We start from the raw sequence: 22,805 nt of genomic DNA on the forward strand, positions 1-22,805 counted from the left end.
TTCACAACATACAAAGAATTTATTTATGCAATACAGGCCTTTTCTCAAATATTTTTCACAGAATTCCACACAGTAATCTACTAGAAAAGTAGAATTATACAACACCAAATAACATTGTTTCTTATACAAATTGCTAATCAAAAGGAAGGTGGAGATAGTTTAATAACAAATAGTAAAACAGGTGTTGCTGAATACAGCACCTGGTAGCCTCTATTTGCAAACCCAGGGAGGGAAGGGGGTGCCCCAACAGTGGCTCCGCCTCATTGTCCGGGCACAGGCAAACTGCAGTAGTGAGCTTTGGTACTTGCATTTACTTTAAAAGACAAACAAATGTTGTGAGCTCAAGAGCATTTCCATCATTTCATTTTGTTGTGCTATGAAGATGACAGATCAGGAAGAAATGGTAACTATTTCACACTTGCTATAAATTAGATTCCTTGTGCTAACCACACAATAAAATAGCCTCCCACAAACCATACTTCTCTAGGTCTAAAACAAACATGCTTGAAGAATAATATTGATAGAATTAATTGAGATGTTTTAAATTACATTTACCATAATTTAAACATTACTATTTAAATCCCAGAAATATTAGTGCTGAAGAAGCACAGTTGTTTGGAAAAATACAGGACCCAAATTACAGCATCAAATTTTCCTATTCCAATATTATAACCCACTTCCCCACTGTGAAAATCCTATTATTTCTCAAGCTTGTAGATGCATGGGAAATGTTCTTCATAATATTATAGCTGGAATAAGTGGTTTACTTGCTCCACTGTATGTTTCCATAATTGGTGAAAATAGACTTCTCATTATGACTAAAAATATAGATTTTTTAAAACTACAGAACCCAGCAGCCAGTTTTCTGCTTTGCTAATCCCCCCCAAAAAAGTCAAGCAAAGACTACAAAAATAGCAATTATTAATAACTTTAAAAAATATTTTGCTTCTTTGAGCAAATTTAAGTTACATTCAGATGTGGTAGAAGAGAATGATGCTCCAGGTACTTCTGCTCATCCTAGGGGCAGAGCTGATGTACAGCTGTCACCATCAGTAGCGGGTTTGGTATTCATGATGCCACCGGTTAAAGTCGTTGTAAAATAGCACAATGCTTCCTGAAGCCATGCCAGAAATGATGCACCTAGGAGAAGCACAGAGAGAAGGACTTTTACAAACCTGTGTGTCCTAGAGATGTTACTAAAAACTGCTCTCCCCAAATCCACAAGGTAAATATAGAAGATGATGGCAGTCAAGGCTCCAATTTGTGAGAACTAAGGTAGGTATTTCATGACTAAAATGTATACCTGAGTAAGCTCAGAGTACTGCCTCTGACACTCCACAAGGATCCAAGCCACAGCTTGCTTTTTCATTGAAAGGGTAAGGACAGCTGGTGTGTGCAGGATGAGTCACTAGAATCTGAACAGATTTGGTAATTTCTAAAGGGGGACTGGGCTGGCAAGACCCATCCAGTATATAAGCAACAGAATCAAAAGAAGGAACCACAATCTCAAAGTAACTGCTGGTGGAAAGAAGCAGCACACACTCAAGTGACAAGAGACACCACCTCTGACAGGTGCAGAATCAATGAAGAGTGAAAAAGAAGAGTGTTGACCATAATTTAAGCTGGTCTCCCCTCTGTGGAGAAGTAGTCTATGTCCATCATGCTCTGGGTGAGGATCTAGTCCTCATAACACAGTGACTCACTGAAATCACTGAAGATAAGAACTTCTGCAAGCTTCTTGGTCTCCTGTCCCCAAAGAGGTGGTGCAGGGAAAGAGATGGAGAACCGAGGTGAACCTAAACTGAGCATAGCCCATTATCTTAGATTTTTCTCTGTGTAGTTGTTTGGTTAGAACCAGCCCTTAGAAGCCATATTCAGTATCCTTCCTAGTACCTCGTATCAAAAATGTGTCACTACAAAAAAAATCAACTAAACACAAAAGAAGACAGGAGGAAATGAGAGACAAAACTCTAAGGCAGAGAGAAAAATAGCAAAGTGGCAAAAGTCAGTCTTATTAGTCATTAAAGAGATTAAATTCTCCAGCCAAAAGGAAGAGATTGGCAGAATGGATAAAAAACATGATCCAACTATATGCTGTCTACAGGAGACCCATTTGAGATCTAAAGACAAACAGCTTGAAAGTGAAAGGATGGAAAAGATATTCCATGTAAGTACTAGCAAAGAGAGCTGAAGTGGCTTATACTAATATCAGACACAATATAGTCTTTCAGTCAAAAACTGTTACAAGAGACAAAGGAGGACACTACATTGAGAAAAGGGTAAATTCACAGAAATATAACAATTATATATGCATTTATCATCAGAGCCCCCAAGATACACAGAGCAAACATTAAAAGAATTAAAAGGGAGAAATGGTTCTACAGTAATAGTTTTAGACGTCAATACCCCACTTTCAATAATGGGCGGAACAACCAGGTGGAAGATAAGGAAGCAGGAGACTTGAACAATACGGTAAGCCAATTGGACCTGACACACATATATAGAACACTCACCCAACAACAATAGAATATACATTTTTCTCAAGTGCACATGGAATAGTCTCCAAGATCAACCATATGTTAGGCCACAAGTGTTAATGACTTAGTAAAGATTAAAATCACAAAGTAGCTTTTCTGATCATAATAGAATGAAACTAGATACCAATAAGTTAAGGTAAACTAGAAAATTCACAAATATGTGGAAAGTAAATAAATGATGGGTCAAAGAAAACAACATAAGAGACATCAGAAAATACTGAGACAAATGAAAAGGAAATACAACATGCCAAAACTTACGCAATGCAGCAAAAGCAATGCTAAGATGATGGAAATTTTCAGCTGTAAACACATACATTTAAAAATATCTCAAATCAATAACCTAACTTTACCTCTTAAGGAACTAGAAAACAGACTAAACCCAAGGCTGGGAAGAAGGAAGAAAATAATAAAGAACAGTACAGATGAATAAAACAGAAAATAGTAAAATGATAGAAAAAACCCCCCAAAAATTGGTTCTTTGAAAAGATAACAAAATTGACAAACCTCTAGCTAGACTAAGAGGACTTGACTGGGCGTGGTGGCTCATGCCTGTAATCCTAGCACTTTGGGAGGCCAAGGCAGGTGGATCACCTGGGGCCAGGAGTTCGAGACCAGCCCAGCCAACCTGGTGAAACCCTGTCTCTACTGAAAATACAAAAATTAGCTGGGCATGGTGGTGGGCACCTGTAATCTCAGCTACTTGGGAGGCTGAGGCAGGAGAATCACTTGAACCTGGGAGGCGGAGGTTGCAGTGAGCTGAAATTGTGCCATTGCACTCCAGCCTGGGTGACAGAGTGAGACTCCGTCTCAAAAAAAAAAAAAAAAAAGATGACTGAAATTACTAAAATCAGAAATAAAACTTGGGACATTACTGATTTGGCAGAAACTGAGTTCAGAGAGACTATTAGAAACAACTGTATACCAACAAATAGGGCAACCTAGATGAAATACACAAATTCCTGAAAACAGTATACCAAAACTGAATGACGAAGAAATAGAAATGATTAGACTTATGACAAGTGAAGATATTGAATCAGTAACCAAAAACCTCCCAATAAGAAAAGTCCTAGACCAGATGGCTTCACTGATGAATTCTACCAAACATTTAAAGAAGTATTAACACCAATCCTTCTCAATTTCTTCCAAAAACTTAACTTAAAGAATCCAGAATACTTCCTAAGTGATTCAATGAGGCCAGTATTACCCTGACACCAAAGCCAGTTGAAGACATTATAACAAAAGAACACACAGACCAGGATACAAAATACTAGCAAACTGAATTCACTAGCATAGTAGTGGGAATATACATCATGACCAAGTGGAATTCATTCCGGGAATGCAAGGATGACTCACCATGCAAAAGTCAACCAACATAACATACTACATTAACAGAACAAACAACAACAAAATAAGCCCACATGATCATCTCAACTGATGCTGGAAATTTTGACATGTGACAAAATTCATCATCCTTTTATTACGAAAACAAACTAGGAGTAGAAGGAAACTACCTCAAATGATAAACAGCATGTATGAATAACCCACAGCTAACACCACACTTGATGAAAAAAAGTTTTCCCCCTATGACTGGGAACAAGGCGAGGATGCCCACTTTCACCACTCTTATCCAACACAGTACTGAAAGTCCTAGACAGAGCAATTACACAAGAAAAAAGTATCCAAATTGGAAAGGAGGAGTGAAACTGTCTCTGTTTACAGATGACATGATCTTACATGTAGGAAATCCTAAAAATTCCACACCAAAACAAAAACTTTTAGAGCTAATAAATGAATTCAGTTCAGCAAATTTGCAGGATATACAACACGAAAATCAGTTGCATTTTTATATACTAACAAACAATGAGCAGTCCAAAAGGAAAATTAAGAATTGCAGTGAGCCGAGATCATGCCATTGCACTCCAGCCTGGGCGACAGAGTGAGACAGAAGCCCCGAACAGCCAAAACAATCCTGATTTGACAACTTACTGCTACAATGTGATAGTAATCAAAACATTGTCATACTGATATAGGCAGACCAACAGAAGAGAAAGTTGAGAATAATCCCTCACATATGTACTTAAATAGGGTGCCAAGACCTTTCAATGGAGAAAGCACCTTCTTTTCAACAAATGATGCTGGGAAAATCAGATGTCCACACGCAAAACAATGAAGGTGGACTCTTACCTACCATTATATTAAAAAACTAACTCAAAATGGATCAAAAACCTAAATATAAATTAAATTAAAACTATAAAACTTTTAGATGAAAACATGTGGGAAAACCTTCATGACCTTGGATTTTGCAGTGGTTTCTTGGATATGATATCAAAACAAACAAAAGAGACAAGATAACAAACTCATAACAAAAAATAGGACTTCATAAAAAGTAAAATCAGGGCTGGGTATAGTGGCTTACGGCTATAATCCCAGCACTTTGGGTGGCTGAGGCAGCAGGATTGTTTGAGCGCAGGAGTTCAAGACCAGCCTGGGCAACACAGTGAGACCCTGTCTCTACAGAAAATAAAAAAGCTGGGCATGGTGGCACATGCCTGGAGTACCAGCTACCATGTAGCTGAGGCGGGAGAATCATTTGAGCCCAGGAGGTTGAGGCTTCAGTGAGCTGTGATTGTGCCACTGCACTCCAGCCTGGGCAAAAGAGTGAGACCCTGTCTCAAACAAACAAAAAGTAAAATCTTTTGAGCATCTAAGGATATTATGAAGAGAGTGAAAAGACAACATCACTGATCATTAGGGAAATCAAAACCACAATGAGAGACCACGCCTGTTAGGACAACTGTTAAAAAATAGAGCAAGGTGTTGATAAGGATGTGGAGAAATTGGAACAGCCACTGTGAAAAACACTTTAGGGTTTCCTCAAAAAGTCAAACGGAATTGCCATATAACCCAGCAATTCCACTCCTGGGCATACACCCAAAAGGACTGTAAAAAGGGACTTGAATAGATATTTGTATGATAATGTTCATAGCAGCATTACTCACAATAGCCAAAAGGTAGAAACAACCCAAGCGTCCATCATCAACAGGTGAATGATAAACAGAACACAGAATATTCATATAATATTCTGATACGTGCTACAACATGCAAGAACCTTGAAGGCGTTACGCCAAGTGAAATAAGCCAGGTGCAACACAACAAATATTGTATGATTCCACTTACAGAAGGTGCTTAGAAGAGGTAAATTCATAGAAACAGAAAGTAGAATGCACATGAGCTGGTGGGGAGAGAGAGTCATTAACAGGCAGAGCTTCTGTTTATGATGAAAAGGGTCTGGAAATGGATGATGGTGATGGTGGCACAACACTGTAAATGTACATAATGCCACTAAATTATATATCAAAAAGAGTTTAGATGGAAAATGTTATATGTTGCCACCATTTTTTTTTAAAAGGAACAAAAATGAGTGACTATACGTTAAGAGGAAATAAGGTGCCAGAAAAAGATGATCCCTCCAAAATCTACCACTTGAGAGCTTTTAGGAAAGAAGCCCTATCTTTCAGGGGACTCTCCATATGCAGAGATATGCAGAGATAAAGGCATTTTACGTTAAACATCTTTGCAGCTCTTTCAATTTTATTTACTAATAAAGATACTTCAGGCTGGCGATGGCCGAATAGGAACAGATCCAGTCTGCAGCTCCCAGCGAGATTGACGCTGGGTGGGTGATTTCTGCATTTCCAACTGAGGTACCTGGTTCATCTCATTGGGAATGGTTGGATGGACAGTGGGTGCAGCCCACGGAGGGCGAGCTGAAGCAGGGTGGGGTGTTGCCTCACCCGGGGAAGTGCAAGGGGTTGGGGAATTCCCTCCCCCAGCCAAGGGAGGCTGTGAGGGACTGTGCCATGAGGAATGGTGCACTCTGGCCAACATACTGTGCTTTTCCCATGGTCTTTACGACCTGCAGACCAGGAGATTCCCTTGGGTGCCTACACCACCAGGGCCCTGGGTTTTAAGCACAAAACTGGGTGGCCATTTGGGCAGACACCAAGCTAGCTGCAGGAGTTTTGTTTTGTTTTTTTCATACCCCAGTGGTGCCTGGAATGCCAGCGAGAGAGAACCGTTTACTGCTCTGGAAAGGAGGCTGAAGCCAGGGAGCCAAGTGGTCTGGCTCAGTGGGTCCCACCCCCATGGAGCGCAGCAAGCTAAGATCCACTGGCTTGAAATTCTTGCTGCCAGCACAGCAGTCTGAAGTTGACCTGGGACGCTCAAGCTTGGTGGGGGGAGGGGCATCCACCATTGCTGAGGCTTGAGTAGGTGGTTTTACCCTCACGGTGTAAACAAAGCCTCTGGGAAGTTCGAATTGGGTGGAGCCCACTGCAGCTCAGCAAGGCCACTGTGGCCAGACTGCCTCTCTAGATTCCTCCTCTCTGGGCAGGGCATCTCTGAAAGAAAAGGCAGCAGCCCCAGTTAGGGGCTTATAGATAAAACCCCCATCTCCCTGGGACAGAGCACGTGGGGGAAGGGGCGGCTGTGGGTGCAGCTTCAGCAGACTTAAATGTCCCTGCCTGACAGCTCTGAAGACAGCAGTGGATCTCCCCAGGACAGCATTTGAGCTCTGCTAAGAGTCAAACTGCCTCCTCAAGTGGGTCCTTGACCCCTGTGTCTCCTGACTGGGAGACACCTCCCAGTAGGGGCTGACAGACACCTCATACAGGAGAGCTCTGGCGGAGGCCCCTCTGGAATGAAGCTTCCAGAGGAAGGAACAGGCAGCAATCTTTGCTGTTCTGCAGCCTCCATTCATGATACCCAGGTAAACAGGGTCTGGAGTGGACCTCTAGCAAACTCCAGCAGACCTGCAGCTGAGGGGCCTGTTAGAAGGAAAACTAACAAACAGGAATAGCATCAACATCAACAAAAAGATGTCCAGACACAGAAAACCCATCCAAAGGTCACCAACATCAAAGACTAAAGAGAGAAATCCACAAAAATGGGGAGAAACCAGTGCAAAAAGCCTGAAAATTGCAAAAACCAGAATGCCGCCTCTCCAAAGGATTACAACTCCTCGCCAGGAAGGGAACAAAACTGGACAGTTTGACAAATTAACAGAAGTAGGCTTCAGAAGGTGGGTAATAAACTCCTCCAAGCTAAAGGAGCACATTCTATTCCAATGCAAGGAAGCTAAGAACCTTGAAAAAAGGTTAGACGAATTGCTAACTAGAATCACCAGTTGAAAGAAGAACATAAATGACCTGATGGAGCTGAAAAACACAGCACGAGAATTTCGTGAAGCATATATAAGTATCAATAGCCAAATCGATCAAGCAGAAGAAAGGATATCAGAGATTAAAGATCAACTTAATGAAATAGAGAAGATGAGAGAAAAAAGAATGAAAAGGAACAAAGCCTTCAAGAAATATGGGACTATGTGAAAAGACCAAATCTACATTTGATTTGTATACCTGAAGGTGACAGGGAGAGTGGAACCAAGTTGGAAAACACTCCTCAGGATATTATCCAGGAGAACTTCCCCAACCTAGCAAGACAGACCAACATTCAAATTCAGGAAATACAGAGAACACCACAGATACTTCTCAAGAACAGCAACCCCAAGACACATAATCAGCAGATTATGTGAAGGTAGAAATGAAGGAAAAATTGTTAAGGGCAGCCAGAAAGAAAGGTCGGGTTACCCACAAAGCAAAGCCCATCAGACTAACATTGGATCTCTCGGCAGAAACCCTACAAGCCGGAAGAGAGTGGGGGCCAATATTCAACATTCTCAAAGAAAATAATTCTCAACCCAGAATTTCATATCCAGCCAAACTAAGCTTCATAAGCAAAGGAGAAATAAAATCCTTTACAGACAAGCAAATGTTGAGAGATTTAGTCACCACCAGGCCTGCCTTACAAGAGCTCCTGAAGGAAGCACTAGACATGGAAAGGAACAACTGGTATAGCCACTATGAAAACATACCAAATTGTAAAGACCATCGACACTATGAAGGAAACTGCATCAACTAATGAGCAAAATAACCAGCTAGCATCATAGTGACAGGATCAAGTTCACACATAACAATATTAACTTTAAATGTAAATGGACTAAATGCTCCAATTAAAAGACACAGACTGGCAAATTGGATAGAGTCAAGACCCATCAGTGTGCTATATTCAGGAGACCCATCTCACATGCAAAGACACACATAGGCTCAAAACAAAGGGATGGAGGAAGATTTACCAAGCAAATGGAAAGCAAAAAAAAAAAAAAAAAAAGCAGGGTTGCAATCCTAGTCTCTGATAAAGCAGACTTTAAATCAACAAAGCTCAAAAGGGACAAAGGCGGCCATGACATAATGGTAAAGGGATCAATGCAACAAGAAGACCTAACCTAAATATATATGCACCCAATACAGGACCACCCAGATTCATAAAGCAAGTTCTTAGAGACCTACAAAGAGACTTAGACTCTCACACAATAATAGTGGGAGACTTTAACACCCCACTGTCAATATTAGATCAATGAGACAGAAAAGTGACAACAAGGATATTCAGAACTTGAACTCAGCTCTGGGCCAAGCGGACCTAATAGACATCTACAGAAATATCCACCCCAAATCATCAGGATATTCATTCTTCTCAGCACCACACTGCACTTATTCTAAAATTGACCACATAATTGGAAGTAAAACACTCCTCTGCAAATGCAAAAGAATGGAAATCATAACCAACAGTCTCTCAGACCACAGTGCAATCAAATTAGAACTCAGGATTAAGACACTCAAAACCACACAACTACATGGAAACTGAACAATCTGCTCCTGAATGACTACTGGGTAAATACTGAAATGAAGGCAGAAATAAAGATGTTACTTGAAACCAATGAGAACAAAGACACAACATACCAGAATCTCTGGGACACATTTAAAACAGTGTTTTGAGGGAAATTTATAGTATGTAATGCCTACAAGAGAAAGCAGGAAAGATCTAAAATCAACACCCTAACATCACAATTAAAAGAATTACAGAAGGAAGAGCAAACAAATTCAAAAGCTAGCAGAAGACACTAAGATCAGAGCAGAACTGAAGGAGACAGACATGAAAAACCCTTCAAATCAATGAATCCAGGAGCTGGTTTTTTTGAAAAGATCAACAAAATAGACCACTAGGCAGATTAATAAAGAAGAAAAGAGAGAAGAATCAAATATACACAATAAAAAATGATAAAGGGAGTATCATCACTGATCCCACAGAAATAGAAACTACCATCAGAGAATACTATAAACACCTCTGTGCAAATAAACTAGAAAATCTAGAAGAAATGGATACATTCTTGGGCACATACACCCTCCAACGTCCAAACCAGGAAGAAGTCAAATCCCTGAATAGACCAATAACAAGTTCTGAAATCAATAGCCTACCAACCAAAAAAAGTCCAGGACCAGATGGATTCACAGCCAGTTTCTACCAGAGGTACAAAAAGGAGCTGGTACCATTCCTTTTGAAACTATTCCAATCAATAGAAAAAGAGGGAATCCTCCCTAACTCATTTTATGAGGCCAGCATCATCCTGATACCAAAACCTGGCAGAGAGACAACAAAGAAAGAAAATTTCAGGCCATTATGCCTAATGAACATCAGTGCAAAACTCCTCAGTAAAATACTGGCAAACCAAATCCAGGAGCACATCAAAAAGCTTATCCAACAAGATCAAGTGGGCTTCACCTGGGATGCAAGGCTGGTTCAACATACGCAAATCAATAAAAGTAATCCATCACATAAACAATCAATGACGGTGGTGGAGCCAAGATGGCCGAATAGGAACAGCTCCGGTCTCCAGCTCCCAGCCCCAGCAACACAGAAGACGGATGATTTCTGCATTTCTGCTTGAGGTACCGGTTTCATCTCACTAGGGAGTGCCTAACAGTGGGTGCAGGACAGTCGGTGAAGCGCACTGTGCGCGAGCCGAAGCAGGGCGAGGCATTGCCTCACTCGGGAAGCGCAAGGGGTCAGGGAGTTCCCTTTCCTAGTCAAAGAAAGGGGAAACAGACGGCACCTGGAATATCGGGTCAGTCCCACCCTAATACTGCGCTTTTCCAACGGGCCTGGAAAACAGCACACTAGGAGATTGTGTCCCGCACCTGGCTCGGAGGGTCCTATGCCCACGGAGTCTCGCTGATTGCTAGCACAGCACTCTGAGATCAAGCTGCAAGGCGGCAGCCAGGCTGGGGGAGGGGCGCCCGCCATTGCCCAGGCTTGCTTAGGTAAACAAAGCAGCCAGGAAGCTCGAACTGGGTGGAGCCCACCACAGCTCAAGGAGGCCTGCCTGCCTCTGTAGGCTCCACCTCTGGGGGCAGGGCACAGACAAACAAAAACTCAGCAAGAACCTTCACAGACTTAAATGTCCCTGTCTGACTGACAGCTTTGAAGAGAGTAGCCCAGCACACAGCTGGAGATCTGAGAACGGACAGATTGCCTCCTAAAGTGGGTCCCTCACCCCTGAGCAGCCTAACTGGGAGGCACCCCCCCAGTAGGGACAGACTGACACCTCATTCAGCCGGGTACTCCTCTGAGACAAAACTTCCAGAGGAACTATCAGACAGCTGAATTTGTGGTCTCACGAAAATCCGCTGTTCTGCAGCCACCGCTGCTGACACCCAGCCAAACAGGGTCTGGAGTGGACCTCTAGTAAACTCCAACAGACCTGCAGCTGAGGGTCCTGTCTGGTAGAAAGAAAACTAACAAACAGAAAGGACATCCACACCAAAAACCCATCTGTACACCACCATCATCAAAGACAAAAAGTAGATAAAACCACAAAGATGGGGAAAAAACAGAGCAAAAAAACTGGAAACTCTAAAATAAACAGAGCACCTCTCCTCCTCCAAAGGAACGCAGTTCCTCACCAGCAACGGAACAAAGCTGGATGGAGGATAACGTTGACGAGTTGAGAGAAGAAGGCTTCAGACGATCAAACTACTCTGAGCTACGAGAGGAAATTCAAAACAATAGCAAAGAAGTTAAAAACTTTGAAAAAAAATCAGAAGAATGGATAACTAGAATAACCAATGGAGAGAAGGGCTTAAAGGAGCTGATGGAGCTGAAAGCCAAGTTGCGAGAACTACGCGAAGATTGCAGAAGCCTCAGTAGCAGATGCGATCAACTGGAAGAAAGAGTATCGCTGATGGAAGATGAAATGAAGAGAGAAGGGAAGTTTAGAGAAAAAAGAATAAAAAGAAATGAACAAAGCCTCCAAGAAATTTGGGACTATGTGAAAAGACCAAACCTACGTCTGATTGGTGTACCTGAAAATGATGGGGAGAATGGAACCAAGTTGGAAAACACTCTGCAAGATATTATCCAGGAGAACTTCCCCAATCTAGCAACGCAGGCCAGCATTCAGATTCAGGAAATACAGAGAACGCCACAAAGATACTCCTCGAGAAGAGCAACTCCAAGACACATAATTGTCAGATTCACCAAAGTTGAAATCAAGGAAAAAATGTTAAGGGCAGCCAGAGAGAAAGGTCGGGTTACCCACAAAGGGAAGCCCATCAGACTAACAGCTGATCTCTCAACAGAAACTCTACAAGCCAGAAGAGAGTGGGGGCCAATATTCAACATTCTTAAAGAAAAGAATTTTCAACCCAGAATTTCCTATCCCGCCAAACTAAGCTTCATAAGTGAAGGAGAAATAAAATACTTTACAGACAAGCAAACGCTGAGTGATTTTGTCACCACCAGGCCTGCCCTAAAAGAGCTCCTGAAGGAAGCACTAAACATGGAAAGGATCAACCGGTACCAGCCACTGCAAAAACACGCCAAATTGTAAAGACCATCGAGGCTAGGAAGAAACTATAGCAACTAACGAGCAAAATAACCAACTAACATCATAATGACAGGATCAGATTCACACATAACAATATTCACATTAAGTGTAAATGGGCTAAATGCTCCAATCAATCAAAAGACACAGACTGGCAAACTGGATAAGGAGTCAGGATCCATCAGTGTGCTGTATTCAGGAAACCCATCTCACGTGCAGAGACACACATAGACTCAAAATAAAGGGATGGAGGAAGATCTATCAAGCAACTGGAAAACAAAAAAAGGCAGGGGTTGCAATCCTAGTCTCTGATAAAATAGACTTTAAACCAACAAAGATCAAAAGAGACAAAGAAGGCCATTACATAATGGTAAAGGGATCAATTCAACAAGAAGAGCTAACTATCCTAAATATATATGCACCCAACACAGGAGCACCCAGATTCATAAATCAAGTCCTCAGTGACCTACAAAGGGACTGAAACTCCCACACAATAATAATGGGAGATTTTAACACCCCACTGTCAACATTAGACAGATCAACGAGACAGAAAGTTAACAAGGATATCCAGGAATTGAACTCAGCTCTACATAAAGTGGACCTAATAGACATCTACAGAACTCTCCACCCCAAGTCAACAGAATATACATTTTTTTCAGCACCGCACCACACCTATTCCAAAATTGACCACATAGTTGGAAGTAAAGCTCTCCTCAGCAAATGTAAAAGAACAGAAATTATAACAAACTGTCTCTCAGACCACAGTGCAATCAAACTAGAACTCAGGATTAAGAAACTCACTCAAAACCGCTCAACTACATGGAAACTGAACAACCTGCTCCTGAATGACTATTGGGTACATAATGAAATGAAGGCAGAAATAAAGATGTTCTTTGAAACCAACGAGAACAAAGACACAACATACCAGAATCTCTGGGACACGTTCAAAGCAGTGTGTAGAGGGAAATTTATAGCACTAAATGCCCACAAGAGAAAGCAGGAAAGATCCAAAATTGACACCCTAACATCACAATTAAAAGAACTAGAAAAGCAAGAGCAAACACATTCAAAAGCTAGCAGAAGGCTAGAAATAACTAAAATCAGAGCAGAACTGAAGGAAATAGAGACACAAAAAGCCCTTCAAAAAATTAATGAATCCAGGAGCTGGTTTTTTGAAAAGATCAACAAAATTGATGGACCGCTAGCAAGACTAATAAAGAAGAAAAGAGAGAAGAATCAAATAGATGCAATAACAAACGAAAAAGGGGATATCACCACTGATCCCACAGAAATACAATCTACCATCAGAGAATACTACAAACACCTCTATGCAAATAAACTAGAAAATCTAGAAGAAATGGATAAATTCCTCGACAAATACACCCTCCCAAGACTAAACCAGGAAGAAGTTGAATCTCTGAATAGACCAATAACAGGTTCTGAAATTGTGGCAACAATCAATAGCTTACCAACCAAAAAGAGTCCAGGACCTGATGGATTCACAGCTGAATTCTACCAGAGGAACAAGGCGGAACTGGTACCATTCCTTCTGAAACTATTCCAATCGATAGAAAAAGAGGGAATCCTCCCTAACACATTTTACGAAGCCAGCATCGTCCTGACACCAAAGCCTGGCAGAGACATAACCAAAAAAGAGAATTTCAGACCAATATCCTTGATGAACATTGATGCAAAAATCCTCAATAAAATACTGGCAAACCGAATCCAGCAGCACATCAAAAAGCTTATCAACCATAATCAAGTGGGCTTCATCCCTGGGATGCAAGGCTGGTTCAACATACGCAAATCAATAAATGGAATCCAGCATATAAACAGAACCAAAGACAAAAACCACATGATTATCTCAATAGATGCAGAAAAGGCCTTTGATAAAATTCAACAACCCTTCATGCTAAAAACTCTCAATAAATTAGGTATTGATGGGACGTATCTCAAAATAATAAGAGCTATCTATGACAAACCCACAGCCAATATCATACTGAATGGGCAAAAACTGGAAGCATTCCCTCTGAAAACTGGCACAAGACAGGGATGCCCTCTCTCACCGCTCCTATTCAACATAGTGCTGGAAGTTCTGGCCAGAGCAATCAGGCAGGAGAAGGAAATAAAGGGTATTCAATTAGGAAAAGAGGAAGTCAAATTGTCCCTGTTTGCAGATGACATGATTGTATATCTAGAAAACCCCATTGTCTCAGCCCAAAACCTCCTTAAGCTGATTAGCAACTTCAGCAAAGTCTCAGGATACAAAATTAATGTACAAAAATCACAGGCATTCTTGTACACCAATAACAGACAAACAGAGAGCCAAATCATGAGTGAACTCCCATTCACAATTGCTTCAAAGAGAATAAAATACCTAGGAATCCAACTTACAAGGGATGTGAAGGACCTCTTCAAGGAGAACTACAAACCACTGCTCAATGAAATAAAAGAGGATACAAACAAATGGAAGAACATTCCATGCTCATGGGTTGGAAGAATCAATATTGTGAAAATGGCCATACTGCCCAAGGTAATTTATAGATTCAATGCCATCCCCATCAAGCTACCGATGACTTTCTTCACAGAATTGGAAAAAACTACTTTAAAGTTCATATGGAACCAAAAAAGAGCCCGCATCGCCAAGTCAATCCTAAGCCAAAAGAACAAAGCTGGAGGCATCACGCTACCTGACTTTAAACTATACTACAAGGCTACAGTGACCAAAACAGCATGGTACTGGTACCACAACAGAGACATAGATCAATGGAACAGAACAGAGCCCTCAGAAATGATGCCGCATATCTACAACTATCTGATCTTTGACAAACCTGACAAAAACAAGAAATGGGGAAAGGATCCCCTATTTAATAAATGGTGCTGGGAAAACTGGCTAGCCATATGTAGAAAGCTGAAACTGGATCCCTTCCTTACACCTTATACAAAAATTAATTCAAGATGGATTAAAGACTTATATGTTAGGCCTAAAACCATTAAAATCCTACAAGAAAACCTAGGCAATACCATTCAGGACATAGGCGTGGGCAAGGACTTCATGTCTAAAACACCAAAAGCAATGGCAACAAAAGGCAAAATTGACAAATGGGATCTCATTAAACTAAAGAGCTTCTGCACAGCAAAAGAAACTACCATCAGAGTGAACAGGCAACCTACAGAATGGGAGAAAATTTTTGCAACCTACTCATCTGACAAAGGGCTAATATCCAGAATCTACAATGAACTCAAACAAATTTACAAGAAAAAAACAAACAACCCCATCAAAAAGTGGGCAAAGGACATGAACAGACACTTCTCAAAAGAAGACATTTATGCAGCCAAAAAACACATGAAGAAATGCTCATCATCACTGGCCATCAGAGAAATGCAAATCAAAACCACAGTGAGATACCATCTCACACCAGTTAGAATGGCCATCATTAAAAAATCAGGAAACAACAGGTGCTGGAGAGGATGCGGAGAAATAGGAACACTTTTACACTGTTGGTGGGACTGTAAACTAGTTCAACCATTGTGGAAGTCAGTGTGGCGATTCCTCAGGGATCTCAAACTAGAAATACCATTTGACCCAGCCATCCCATTACTGGGTATATACCCAAAGGACTATAAATCATGCTGCTATAAAGACACATGCACACGTATGTTTATTGCGGCACTATTCACAATAGCAAAGAGTTGGAACCAACCCAAATGTCCAACAACAATAGACTGGATTAAGAAAATGTGGCACATATACACCATGGAATACTATGCAGCCATAAAATGATGAGTTCGTGTCCTTTTGTAGGGACATGAATGAAACTGGAAAACATCATTCTCAGTAAACTATCGCAAGGAGAAAAAACGAAACACCGCATGTTCTCACTCATAGGTGGGAATTGAACAATGAGAACTCATGGACACAGGAAGGGGAACATCACACTCCGGAGACTGTTGTGGGGTGGGGGGAGGGGGGAGGGACAGCATTAGGAGATACACCTAATGCTAAATGATGAGTTAATGGGTGCAGGAAATCAACATGGCACATGGATACATATGTAACAAACCTGCACATTGTGCACATGTACCCTAAAACCCTAAAGTATAATAAAAAAAAAAAAAGATGATATAAATTAAAAAAAAAAAAAACAATCAATGACAAAAACCACATGATCATCTCAATAGATGCAGAAAAGGCCTTCAACAAAATTCAACACCCCTTCATCCTAAAAACTTTCAATAAACTAGGTACTGATGGAAGGTATCTCAAAATAATAAGAGCTATTTATGACAAACCCATAGCCAATGGGCAAAAACTAGAAGCATTCCCTTTGAAAACTGGCACGAGACAAGGATATGCCCTCTCTCAGCACTCGTATTCAACATAGTATTGGAAGTTCTGGCCAGGGCAATCGGGCAAGAGAAAGAAAAGGTATTCAAATAGGAAAAGAGGAAGTCAAATTGTCTCTGTTTGTTTGTGATGACATGATTGTATATTTAGAGAACCCCATTGTCTCAGCCCAAAATCTCCTTAAGCTGATAAACAACTTCAGCAAAGTCTCAGGATACAAAATCAATGTGCAAAAATCACAAGCATTCCTATACACCAATAACAGACAAACAGCCAAATCATGAGTGAACTCCCATTCACAATTGCTACAAACAGAATTAAATACCTAGGAATCCAACTTACAAGGGATGTGAAGGACGTCTTCAAGGAGAACTACAAACCACTGCTCAAGGAAGTAAGAGAGGACACAAATAAATGGAAAAACATTCCATGCTTATGGATAGGAAGAATCAATATTGTGATAATGGTCATACTGCCCAAAGTAATTTATAGATTCAATGCTATCCCCATCAAGCTACCATTGACTTTCTTCACAGAATTAGAAAAAACTACTTTAAATTTCATATGGAACCAAAAAAGAGCCTGCATAGCCACGACAATCCTAAGCAAAAAGAACAAAGCTGCAGGCATCATACTACCTGACTTCAAACTATACTACAAGGCTACGGTAACCAAAACAGCATGGTACTGGTACCAAAACAGATATATAGACCGATGGAACAGAACAGAGGCCTCAGAAATAAAACCACGCATCTACAACCATCTAATCTTTGACAAACCTGACACAAACAAGCAATGGGGAAAGGATTCCCTAATTAGTAAATGGTGTTGGGAAAACTGGCTAGCCATGTGCGGAAACTAGACCCCTTCCTTACACCTTATACAAAAATTAACTCAAGATGGATGAAAGACTTAAATGTAAGGCCTAAAACCGTAAAATCCCTAGAAGGAAACCTAGGCAATACCATTCAGGACATAGGCATGGGCAAAGACTTCATGACTAAAACTGCAAAAGCAATGGCAACAAAAGCCAAAATTGACAAATGGGATCTAATTAAAGAGCTTCTGCATAGCAAAAGAAACTATCATCAGAGTGAACAGGCAGCCTACAGAATTGGAGAAAATTTTTGCAATCTATCCATCTGACAAAGGGCTAATATCCAGAATCTACAAAGAACTTAAATTTACAACAACAACAAAAAACCCATCAAAAAGTGGGCAAAGGATATGAACAGTCACTTCTCAAAAGAAGACATTTACGCAGCCAACAAACATATGAATAAAAGCTCTTCATCACTGGTCATTAGAGAAATGCAAATCAAAACCACAATAGATACCATCTCACACCCTTCAGAATGGCAATCAATCATTAAAAAGTCAGGAAACAATAGATGCTGGAGAGGATGTGGAGACACAGAAATGCTTTTACATTGTTGGTGGGAGTGTAAATTAGTTCAACCATTGTAGAAGACAGTGTGGCAATTCCTCAAGGATGTAGAACCAGAAATACCATTTGACCCACAATCTTATTACTGGGTATATACCCAAAGGATTATAAATCATTCTAGTATAAAGACACATGCACACGTATGTTTACTGTGGCACTATTCACAATAGCAAAGACTTGGAACCAACCCAAATGCCCATCAATGATAGACTGGATAAAGAAAATGTGGCACGTATACACCATGAAATACTATGCAGCCATACAAAAGAATGAGTTCATGTCCTTTGCAGGGACATGGATGAAGCTGGAAACTGTCATTTTCAGCAAACTAACACAGGAACAGAAAAGCAAATACCTCATCTTCTCACTCATAAGTGGGAGTTGAACAAAGAGAACATATGGACACAGAGAGGGGAACATCACACACGGGGGCCTGTTGCGAGGGTGGGGGCCTAGGGGAGGGATAGCATTAGGAGAAATACCTAATGTAGATGATGGGTTGATGGGTGCAGCAGATCACCATGGCACATGTATACCTATGTAACAAACCACGTTCTACACATGTACCCCAGAACTTAAGGTATAATAAAGAAAAAAGGTACTTCAAAGAAATATAAAAAGCTTTGCATCACTGTAATCAGAGCCTTTGCTACTTAAATTCTGTCTATTCCTTGAGAACTCAGCCTTTGTCCAAGAGTGGCAATGTCATCAGAAAGAAAATCACACTTTTAAAAAAAGTGTTCTTCGTTTGATTGTACAGGTGACCCCCACAACTCAACTCCATCAGCCCATTTAAATAAATTCCCTCTGCAGGTTTTACTACACAATTTTGAATTTTTTTTTTTTTTTTTTTTTTTGTAGAGACAGGGTCTTGCAATGTTGCCCAGGCTGGTTTTGAACTCCTGGGCTCAAGTGATTCTCCTGCCTCAGCCTCCCAAAGTACTGAGATTACAAATGTGAGACAACATGACCAGTCCCCTCTGCAGTTTTTGAAACTCCTATTTGTAGCCCATGATTCCAGTGTTACCTCTGGTCGTAAGACAGTGCCATGGCCCGGATTCCAGCGTCGCATCCTGGATAGGCAAAGAGCTGCTTGAGGTCTGACACCTGCCGGACCACGACCACTCCTCTGTCTCCTCCTGTGAGCAGGTACTGCCCATCTCGGCTCAGCTGGATGGCCTGTGAGACACAGCAACATTCAGTAGAAATGTGGTTCTAGGAAACTTTTGGCCCCCACCCTGTGTTTGAGTCATTCTTACACCAGCGACTACAGTGCAGAGAGGAGAGAGAGATCCTCAGGAGTTTTTATGTGGAAGATCTGCCATTTTTCAAACACCAAATGGACAAAGTTCGTCAATGCTTGAGATTTTTTTGGCTTTGCTTTTTTAAATACTAACTAGGTAGCAAACTCTTCCAGTTCTATAAATGCTACTGGAATGGTGTGTGTTGTGGACTGGGACCAGTGCTCTAATGAGAAGCCCTGGCATCTCTTCATTTGCACTGCGGACATGCTAATAAGCCTGTTTTGTCCCAAGACTTGGCAGACGGTGCCGCCTGACCTCACATCCCCTCTAATCCTCTGCTGCTTTGTGACTCCGGCCAGAGGGAGGTGGCCAGCAGCCTCCGCACCTTCCCTGAGCCTGCTGGATTTTGACAGCAGTTGGGAAGAAGACTTGGTAGAGAGCTACAACTTCCAGGGTGATTAAATCTCAGTTTAGCATTTTCTTGCTCCAGGGCTGACAGTGCTCCAGCCTGTGGTTTAGTCAGCTCTAGGCTGTGCCCCTCTGTCCTTTCCTACTAGCGCAAAACAGACAGTACAGGCTCAGAATTTGCTCTTTGATCCTGTAAAATGGGCATCCACAAATGAAAGCCTGTGGGCCAAATGCAGCCCACTGCCTGTTTCGTATAACTGTTTGTTTTAACATTTTTTAATGCTTGAATTTTTCATGACACATGAATATTTACATGAATTCCAAATCTGAATCCCCATAAACAGGTTTTTTTTTTTTTTTCCTCGAGACAGGGTCTTGCTCTGTCACCCAGGCTGGAGTGCAGTGACGCAATCTCGGCTCACTACAATCTCCACCTTTCAGGTTCAAGTGATTCTCATACCTCAATCTCCTAAGCAGTTGGGATTACAGGTGCCCACCACAACACCCATCTAACTTTTGTATTTTTAGTAGAGACGGGGTTTCACCATGTTGGTCAGGCTGGTCTTGAACTCCTGACCTCAAGTGATCCACCCCCTTGGCCTCCCAAAGTGCTGGGATTACAGGCGAGAACCACCGCGCCTGGCCTTCCATAAATAAGGTTTTACCGGAACATTGCCACACCTATTTGTTTATGACTGCTTTCACAAGTAGTTGCAACAGAGAATGCAGAACCCACAAAGCTGAAAATACTTACTTTCTGTCCATTTATAGAAAAAGTGTGGTGACTCCTAATTGTCCCTCCCTACTCCAGAAGCCAATCCTATTACCCCTTCCTCTCCTCCTGCCTGGTACCTCCAAGCCTTGTTTTCTTAGCTTATTAAGATACAAATTTCCTTTCTTTAGTGGATGGCATCAGAGTTTTAAAGCCACTACAAACACCTGTAATCGCAAGTCCACCTGGACACAGGGGAATACAGATTGTGCTGGCAAGCCAGAAAGAAAAAAACCTAATTTCTGATACATTCACGCTGTTCTACATTCAGTTCTAGCACAGCTGCCTTAAGTCTTTACTCTTTGACATATTTTTTAAAAAATCATAGAAAGGTAAAGACTTTGTTAGCCATTTAATTCACATTCACCCAAATGCCAACTTTTAGTAGTCTCTTAAATACAGCTTATTCTCAAGAACACAAAAACACATCTAGTAAATAAAAACCCATGTGTGGAAGACAGTTACATATTCTCTAAGTTTTGTTAACTAAACACAGATATTAAGATATTTTCAAGATGAGCAAAAATCAATATCCTTTTTCCCCATTCATTTCACAAATGGCAATCTCTAGGGGTGTCTGGGAACTGCAGTGGAGACTAGGACCAACAATTATTTGCTACACTTATAATATTCAGCTGATGAAAATCCATTAACCTTATGGTTGTAGTTCACTTGAATTTTATAGTCAAAGCTTTTTACTGGATAAGTGTTTGTTATACTAAAACAAAACAAATTAAAACCATTAATCTTTAATTCTTTGTTCTAGTAAAGAATCTCTAATCCTGCTTCCGTCTGAAATTAAGTAAAACCTGGGCTTTAAGGACTATACAGTCATCAGCATTCAAAACATTTTAATGAACCAGATGCTTCCCAAGGTGAAAAAAGATTTCGCTGGCCTCTTTCATGAGAGGCCAAATTCCTCTGGCAGCAAGAGCCAGGGTAACATTTAGCAAGCAGCACCTGATCTCCCACTCAAATTCTGACAGGCCGCCTCCGCCTCCAGGTTGGGTTGTGACTGGAGGTTTTCAGAGGGCCCCAGAGACAAGTTACTTTCATCCCCTGAAATCCTGAGTGCTCTGGACAACGCCGTGGCTGCATGGGTTTTAAGGAGGTAGCAGCAGGCCACAGCAGTCTGCTGGGGACAACCACATCCTAAAACAGCCTCAGGAAGGGAAAACAAATGCGTTCCCCTGGGTGAATGGTGGTTCTCCCTTGTTTAGGACAAAATAACTTTGCTGCTCTGTACAGGCTGCCTCCTTAAATATCAGCTATTCATAAAGACATCTCAACACTGTCTAGTTGATGGACTATGATATGCTGCTAACCAAAATGCCACAGAGCAATCTGGCATCTAAAATAAAAATAGGTGGGAAGTGCAGAGCTTCCCCAGACTGCCTGCCTGCAGGGTTCTTGGTATTTCACAGAAACTTAATTTCTGGTCTCAGCTGATGACTAATTTGTTTCCATGGTGTCCATTCCTTATATGGGCTCAGACTGAGGATAGAGCTGGAGATTCTGCTCTGTGGTGTCTTGGATTCCCAGCCTGTGGCTTCCTTCCTCGCCTCCCGAGGTAGTGAGCTGTGAAAGTATCAGTCTCTGGAGCTGTGGGCAGGTATTGCTCATTTTAGGCAAGCTTGCTTTAATCACACAGTTGCCACTTGCAAGTTAGCATGATAAAGTGCAGGAGTGCTGGGAAAAAGGCAATGGATTGTTTAAGCCTAAAATCCAGTGGGAAATATTAAAGAGGGAAAAAGCGATGGCTACGGGGCAGAGAGGAGAAGCATGTGTGTACGAATGGTCTGCAGAAAGCCTCCCACTGCTGCCTCAAGGAACTTCCCAGAGCCCCTGGTACTAACTGAAATGCCACAGAAATTGCTTCAGTCAGCCAGGGATCTCAAATTATTTTACAGATTTATTAGCGTAGCTGACAATATAATCGCAACTCAAAGTGACAGATTATCCACATTATTATTGTAAAGAAAAGAGGAAAAGAAAATCCTCTGATGTGTACTTGGTTTAAATGCAGCATTATGGGAAGGTAGGGAAAAATAAAAGCGAGTGCGAGTGTGTCTGTGTGCGTGCCTCGTGGTGGAGGCCGGCAGAATGCGATGGAGAGACCACAGAGAACAGTGGAGACACAAGAAGGAAGCCGTCCACTGAATCAAGAAATGAATCCCAGGAGACACAGCAGCAAGGCTCCTTCATTTCCTCAATATAATCTGTATGTAGGAGCTTTGTTCCCTGACAACAGTGTTTACTTAGGAGAAGGGG

At 41.4% G+C, this 22,805-nt stretch overlaps 1 protein-coding gene across 6 annotated transcripts in view; it reads right to left on the reverse strand.

Moving 5' to 3' along the window:
* LRBA (LPS responsive beige-like anchor protein) overlaps positions 1-22,805 on the reverse strand; it is a 786,161-nt gene continuing 763,356 nt past the window's right edge. For all 6 annotated transcript variants that reach the window (XM_055276087.2, XM_063638262.1, XM_055276088.2 and 3 more), the window contains 2 exons: positions 19,138-19,289; positions 1-1,140 (listed from right to left, as the gene is read on the reverse strand). In XM_055276087.2, coding sequence (XP_055132062.1) covers positions 1,050-1,140; positions 19,138-19,289 — 243 coding nt within the window. In that variant the 3' untranslated portion in view covers positions 1-1,049. The remainder of the gene's footprint in view (positions 1,141-19,137; positions 19,290-22,805) is intronic.

Source organism: Symphalangus syndactylus, chromosome 4 (genome assembly GCF_028878055.3).
Source record: "Symphalangus syndactylus isolate Jambi chromosome 4, NHGRI_mSymSyn1-v2.1_pri, whole genome shotgun sequence".
In the NCBI taxonomy this organism is placed as follows: domain Eukaryota; kingdom Metazoa; phylum Chordata; class Mammalia; order Primates; family Hylobatidae; genus Symphalangus; species Symphalangus syndactylus.